The sequence below is a fragment of the Amblyomma mixtum genome, chromosome 7 (genome assembly GCF_055824585.1).
Source record: "Amblyomma mixtum isolate Tamu chromosome 7, ASM5582458v1, whole genome shotgun sequence".
Lineage (NCBI taxonomy): Eukaryota > Metazoa > Arthropoda > Arachnida > Ixodida > Ixodidae > Amblyomma > Amblyomma mixtum.
In genome coordinates this window covers 9,084,853-9,092,225 of record NC_143018.1, presented here as the reverse complement: position 1 = coordinate 9,092,225, position 7,373 = coordinate 9,084,853, and the positions used below count along the sequence as shown (strand labels likewise).

At 55.4% G+C, this 7,373-nt stretch overlaps 2 protein-coding genes across 2 annotated transcripts; one reads left to right on the top strand and one right to left on the bottom strand.

Annotated features, from left to right (window-relative positions):
- Window positions 1–336: 336 nt before the first annotated feature.
- Window positions 337–3,890, bottom strand: LOC149334926 (uncharacterized). The gene is made up of 2 exons (XM_089553691.1): window positions 3,876–3,890; window positions 337–1,281 (listed from the first exon to the last, which is right to left on the bottom strand). Exons 1-2 carry the CDS (start codon window positions 3,888–3,890, stop codon window positions 460–462), a joined length of 837 nt encoding a protein of 278 aa, XP_089409817.1. The 3' UTR covers window positions 337–459.
- A 57-nt stretch (window positions 3,891–3,947) lies between these two features.
- On the top strand, window positions 3,948–6,711 carry LOC149334925 (uncharacterized). Its single transcript, XM_089553690.1, has 3 exons — window positions 3,948–3,960; window positions 4,796–5,050; window positions 5,738–6,711. Exons 1-3 carry the CDS (start codon window positions 3,948–3,950, stop codon window positions 6,709–6,711), a joined length of 1,242 nt encoding a protein of 413 aa, XP_089409816.1.
- Window positions 6,712–7,373: the final 662 nt, after the last annotated feature.

The window sequence follows — 7,373 nt, the reverse complement described above, 5'->3', positions numbered from 1 at the left end:
ACACCTGCACATACAACGTTACGTTGGGTGACGTAGTCACGACGGTGCCGCCGTGTCCACTCTTAAGCACAGCTTTATCCGTGTGTTTCTGCTGTTCTTTCAAGGTATTCACCGTTTGGAGCTGACATGCCCCCGGAGGAAGCTCCGGCGGGAGACGTGGCGGCATCGACGGCGCAGCCGAAGGCGGAGCCCGAGTCAGAGGCTTCCCTGGTTCCACCTGAGCCACCGATGCTCGAGCCGCAGGTGCTGGAGCGGCAGGCGGCGAGCGAACCTCAGGCTCCGGCGGAGGAGTCGCCGCAGGAGAGGGAAACTGCAGAGGTGGTTTTGGTTTTTGGTTTTTGTGGGGTTTAACGTCCCAAAGCGACTAAGGCTATGAGAGACGCCGTAGTGGAGGGCTCCGGAAATTTCGACCACCTGGGGTTCTTTAACGTGCACTGACATCGCACAGTACACGGGCCTCTAGAATTTCTCCTCCAAAGAAATTCTAGCCGCCGCGGCCGGGATCGAACCCGCGTCTTTCGGGTCAGCAGCCGAGCACCATAGCCACTGGGCCACCGCGGCGGCCTGCAGAGGTGGCTTCAGCAGGTGCTGAGGTAGAGGTTCCAATGGCGGCACCACCTGATCAGGAAGCCCAGCAGCAGGGGCCTTCAAATTTGCAGAAGACTGCAAAGGTGGCTTCAGCTGGTGCTGAGGTGGAGGTTCCGATGGCGGCACCCCAGGATCAGGAAGACCAGCAGCAGGGGCCTTCAAATTTGCAGAAGACTGCAAAGGTGGCTTCAGCTGGTGCTGAGGTGGAGGTTCCGATGGCGGCACCCCAGGATCAGGAAGACCAGCAGCAGGGGCCTTCAAATTTGCAGAAGACTGCAAAGGTGGCTTCAGCTGGTGCTGAGGTAGAGGTTCCGATGGCGGCACCACCTGATCAGGAAGCCCAGCAGCAGGGGCCTTCAAATTTGCAGAAGACTGCAAAGGTGGCTTCAGCTGGTGCTGAGGTGGAGGTTCCGATGGCGGCACCCCAGGATCAGGAAGACCAGCAGCAGAGGCCTTCAAATTTGCAGAAGACTGCAAAGGTGGCTTCCGCTGGTGCTGAGGTAGAGGTTCCGATGGCGGCACCACCTGATCAGGAAGCCCAGCAGCAGGGGCCTTCAAATTTGCAGGAGACTGCAAAGGTGGCTTCAGCTGGTGCTGAGGTGGAGGTTCCGATGGCGGCACCCCAGGATCAGGAATACCAGCAGCCGGGGCCCTCAATGTCTCAGGAGGTGCAGGAAAAGTATGCGGCAACTTCTTGTCTCATCATATTTTGCTGTCTGCCTTAGCTGGCGCACTAATTAAGCTGCTCGCAAAGTTTTATCAAATGCAAGCGCTCTGACCAGCTGGGCGGAGGTAATGCGCCACGCAGCTGGTTCTGCGCTGCTTACAAATGCAGGTAACACGACGCTTATCAGATGGGTATAACTGAGCAGCAGAAAGTGAACAAGGACGTTGAGGAAACAAAGACAAGGACGATGCTGCGTCGCCCTCGTCTGTATGTTTCTTCAACGTCCTTGTTCGCTTTCTGCTGCTCAATTATACGATCATGAACCAACTAGCTCACCAATCCACCTTATTAACGCTTATCAGAGCTAACTTCACGCGTTGATCACTATTTCGCGCAGAAAACAGCCCCTTCTTATTCATCCAAAAGGATATCAGTGTTCAGTGAAGTACCAGCGCCGTCTAATTCCTCTTGCACTTGTGCCCACTGAACGTTAGCTTTTTCTGTGGCATGCTTGGGCGCCGAACTGTTGACCTTGTTTTCTTTCTGTGAAGTCGTGCCGCTCTTTGCCGCAGTTTTCGACTACTAGAGCCTTGTTGGCCGCAGCATGATTTCGTATGCGAATGATAACGACGAGAAACAAATAAGGTTTCTTGCCTCTTATTGGTGGCTCTCACAAGCGTTCTATAGCACCGCGGGCTGCCCCTAAAAACGTAGTTGGCGCATTAAGCCCCTCCTTTCCGTGGAATGTGCACATTGCACAAATGGCACTGCCTGGAGGGCTGGCTCGCCACGGAGCAACATTGGACGTGCGGTCTTACCCCTACGCTTTAAAGCGCTGCAGGAGACATATTAGTTCGGGCTTAAAAAAAAGAAAAAAAAGGAGTGCAGCGTGGCGCGTACGAGGTTGCTACATGCCAAGGCAAAGCTCCGTTTGCAGTAGGAGACATTGAATAGGTTGGGGCAACCGAAAAGGAAATAAAAATAATAGGCCCCTGCCTGCACCGTTTACACACAACAGGCTTAACCCAATTGCAAAATAAAAGAGGAGGCCCGTAGGCAAGTTGTAATTTGACCACCCGTGGGTGGAAAAATAAAATATTAGGGAAAATGCTACGTTAGCGACCCACAGCCGAGAGAGCGGGCCCGGGGAGGCTCCCCTGACCTCCCCTGGGAAGTAGCGGAAAGGGAAATGGGACGTGGGAAGGGAATGGGGACAGCGAGTTTTTTGCTCTGATCCTTCAATTATCTCGACTCCATTACTGGCCCGCCTGGCCAGGACAGGGAGAGCATCGAGATTGCCCAATGGTGCGGCCCCACTCACGGGATGCCCGACCACCCACCATACGCAACGGGCTCCGACCGTCGGAGACAGGAAAACCTAACACGGGGTCAGTAGCTACCTGGGGCTCCTCTCGCACACTAGAAGGCCTTTCCCACCTGCCGGCTACTAGCCGTCGAAGGTTTTTCGCGGTTTTTCGGACACCGGAAGTATGCGTGATAGTCCCGATCGCCGTGGAGGTCCAGAACGTCAACGGCCTCGCGGCCTCAGAACTGGTCGCTCCTGGGGGTCCATCTGTGCTTCCTCCAACCATCCATGCACTTATTTCCTCCCCTAGCTTACTCTTCTCCTACAGAGGAGAGAGTGTTCAAGGCTGGGCGACCGGGCCACTAACCAAGAACGTGGCTTAGGATGAGATGACCCGGGCCTACTCCACCGGTACTCCACACATCTTCGGTTTTCGCCAGACTCTTACGAGGCAGTACTAAGCCCTCATCCCCCGGCATCCCGCAGGCGGTTAAGCCTGCGGCCGGCCGTAAGGCCGCTTCCCCGAGGCGGCGGTCCTCAGAGCCTGGCCACTATGAACCCCCGCGCGGACCTGGTTTCTCCGTAACCAGAAACCGACGCGTCGGTAGCCAGACTTGCACGCCCCCGCGCGCAGAGGAAGGAAGGTAGCATGTATTTCAAAACCTTTTGGCGTTTTGACATGCCTTCCGGGCCGGATTTCGTGGGTCCAACCGGAGTATAAACCCAGGCCTGCCTCCGCTCAGGCATCGGACCTCACGTGCACGACTGGCCCTCACAGTCGTCTGGGAGTCGCTGCCACTCCCATTGGGGGTTTGCATCCCCAGAGGATGGCTCCCGGCCATCCCATCCCCACTGCTGGCATTGCACCGAAACAAAGCCTAGTAGCCGAAACTACACCGGCCCGTATTCGGTGGCGGGGGGGGGGGGGGGGGGGGGGGGGCACGAGCAGGCTGCACAGTCAGATTTCCCCCCCGCAGTAGGAGACAGTCGGAAGGTAACACGTTCAATAGGGGATATTCCAAATCCCGACAATGCTCTTTCCTGCATAACAATGTTGACCAAGACGAGATGGCTGACCATGCGTTTCCAGCTGAAACACAGCAAGATGGACTAGTTTTTTTTTGTTTGATTTTTGTAAAATACTTCAGTACATTCTATCTACATCTTTAGCGCCTGTCCTGTCCGGCAGCCCATACAGTTTTTTTTTTTTTTTTAGAGAAGTCGGCCATCCTGGCACCAAATATATGTGGGAAAGCGCATTTGCGGTATTTTGAATATTCCCTATTCTTAAACGGAAGTTAAACTTTCGTTCACCCGCACAGAGGCCATTTCTCTAATATGAACATCGCTATGGAGACGTACTGGATACGAAATAAAAAGTGACGGATGAATGAGGATGGTCAGGACCGCACGGAGGCGATTTCTCTGCTATAAACATCTGAGACGTACCGGATACGAAAAAAACAAAACGTGACGGATGAATTAGCATGCTTAGGCCAAATGCGAATTAGGTCCGTTAGCACTTTTGTTCTGAATTCGGGTTTCGGTACGAAGCTCGATTTTACAGGTCGAGCACGATTCATTCAGCGCAACCGGTGAGTGGAGGCCTTAGTGCTAGCGGTTGAAAACTGGAAAGGACACTTAAACTACGTCTTAACGATATGACTCCATGGTGTTAATTGATTAATGTACGCGGAACTGGTCATTCTCTACTTTACGTCCATTGATCCCCGGGTGTCCTTATGCCACTCCTGGCACTGGTGGAGTGGTTAAGCGATGCGGCACTGCCCTGCTATGACAGTTGCTGCCGCCGCTCGGAGTTGTGACACACAGGCTGCTCTTCCCAAGAACCCTTTCGCGACCAATCATTAACTGAACTGTCACCCCCGTCGGCTCGCTTAGAGTCCGGTTGGGCAGGTTGTGATGATATCACAAGGTGACATGACTCTTAGGGGCCCATCTTCCACCTAGTTTGCTAAGATCAAGACGGCTTCAAGCTGTGATCGGCGAAATAGCTCTGTGCACAGAAATTAAAAGGGTTGTTTGTCTTACACCGAGCAAGAAGAAGATAGAGGGCAGTCCTCTTCTTACTGGTGTGTGTGCGACAGACTCACGACAGAGAACCTACTTCTTTACCCAGCGTGAATGGCAGGGAAGATTGCGCATTTATTACTGGAGTGAAACAAGTGCTTTTGGCTGATGGTATTTTTCGTATGTTTTTTGTGTGGTTGCAGGGACACACCAAAGCAAGGCAGACACGAGTGCCCCATATGCCATCACCGGACCGACCGGTCTTTCAACTTGCTGCGCCATCTCCAAGATCTGCATGGCCCTCTGCAGCGCCCCGCTGGCGCACCCGAGTGCTGCGATGTCGACGCCACGTTCAAGACCTTGTACGAGTTGTGGGAGCATAGGAAGACCGCCCATGGGAATAAATACCCGTGCGAGAAGTGCGGGACAGTGTTCACGCGGCTCTCCCACCGCGCAAGGTATGAATTGCGTTGTCGAATGTGTTTTAAATGCTTCTGTAAGGGTTAACGTATCGTCATGTTATCTGTGAAGTAAAGGTACCGTCAACCTTTGAAGAATGCCTCCGTCTCTGCGCATTCCTCCTTTCCCGTGGAGCGAGGCATCATTATCGCGTAAAATGATATGCACAGTCCGCTGGGCTCGTTATTGTATCAGGGAAAAGTTTCTGTGCTTTGCTTTTTTTTTTGTTTCTACTGAGCAACAGCGTCGAAGTAATTAAGATGGATTTTCGACACTTGCCGCAAGAGAATATGTAATGCCGTTTCACGTGGTGATATTTCTATACAGGGGCAACCTCTCAATTCTCTCGGTGCAAACCCAATGGACGTTTTGTTCCTCTGCTGTTCCTTCAATCCCGTTTCGCATTCGCCCGCCGCACTCTTACAGGATTTTCGGACTCATTAATGCGAATATAAAAATTATTCACGATTACCTTGCACAGTATACGGCGGCGAATGAGGGAAAAGCAGACGACGTAATACTGCGGGTAGGAACGATGAGCGTGGGCAGTTGGAATAAAAGGGAAAGATAGCTCAGGAAAGGCAATACTCTTGCATTGTTGATTCATGACCGCACTTTAACGATGCTGCGGGCGGCCTCGGAATTGTTCGAATGGCGTGGGTAATGTTCTTTCCTCCTTTCCGCAGGCACATGCCCTCTCATGGGAACCAACAACCGTACGAGTGCCCACGGTGTGGAGCCCCGTTCAGTTCATGATTCTATACGGAGCGGCACATCGGAAATAGCCGATGCATTCGGGCAGCCGCCCAGCAGGCCATTCGCGTGGTGTCCGGGGAGCCTGGCCATAGCGGAGTTCAGCCCGTCCGTGGTCAAGGCTCCGTTGGACCGCAGCCCGGGCCTTGCGGAGTTCAGCCCTCCTGTGGTCAAGGCTCCGCTGGACCGCAGCCCGGCCCTAATGGAGTTCAGCCCTCCTGTGGTCAAGGCTCCGTTGGACCGCAGCCCGGCCATAGCGGAGTTCAGCCCTTCCGTGGTCAAGGCTCCGTTGGACCGCAGCCTGGCCATAGCGGAGTTCAGCCCTCCTGTGGTCAAGGCTCCGTTGGACCGCAGCCCGGCCATAGCGGAGTTCAGCCCTTCCGTGGTCAAGGCTCCGTTGGACCGCAGCCCGGCCCTGGCGGAGTTCAGCCCTTCCGTGGTCAAGGCTCCGTTGGACCGCAGCCCGGCCCTGGCGGAGTTCAGCCCTTCCGTGGTCACGGCTCCGTTGGACCGCAGCCCGGCCCTGGCGGAGTTCAGCCCTGCCGTGGTCAAGGCTCCGTTGGACCGCAGCCCGGCCCTGGAGGAGTTCAGCCCTTCCGTGGTCAAGGCTCCTCTGGACCGCAGCCCGGCCCTGGCGGAGTTCAGCCCTTCCGTGGTCAAGGCTCCTCTGGACCGCAGCCCGGCCCTGGCGGAGTTCAGCCCTTCCGTGGTCAAGGCTCCGCTGGACCGCAGCCCGGCCCTGGCGGAGTTCAGCCCTTCCGTGGTCAAGGCTCCGCTGGACCGCAGCCCGGCCCTAGCGGAGTTCAGCCCTTCCGAGGTCAAGTCTCCGCTGGACCGCAGCCTGGCCCCTAGCGGAGTCCAGCCCTTCCGTGGTCAAGTCTCCGCTGGACCGCAGCCTGGCCCCTAGCGGAGTCCAGCCCTTCCGTGGTCAAGTCTCCGCTGGACCGCAGCCTGGCCCCTAGCGGAATCCAGCCCTTCCGTGGTCAAGTCTCCGCTGGACCGCAGCCTGGCCCCTAGCGGAATCCAGCCCTTCCGTGGTCAAGTCTCCGCTGGACCGCAGCCTGGCCCCTAGCGGAGTCCAGCCCTCCCGTGGTCAAGTCTCCGCTGGACCGCAGCCTGTATAGGAGGCGGAACGCATCTCACGTGTGGGGTCACCAATGCAGGCATTGCGCACGGGTGGTGCAACCCCGCAGTGGTAGAATGCATGACACACGAACATTTACATAATAAAAATGTGGATCGGGAAAGACCAGAGACTGTCACACTCCAGGTGGACATTGGAGCGCTATGGGACCAACGAAAGGAGGAAGGGGGAGAAACAGTTGCCTTATATCCACGCTCGCCGTTCCTTGCCATGCGGCGCAATGGCCGTATACGATTTCAGACATTGTTCCGGTCTATCTTTACTACTTGCCCTTGGTCTTCTGTTAGTGGGAAAGCACTACTTAGCACGGTTACAACCAAGAATCTTGTGTGAAGACTTGGAGAAACTCGGTTAAGTTCGGTGGAGCGTCGCGGAAGCTGCAGCCAATGGGAGGGTTGAGGTTGACCCTGGCCAAACCTAGCATA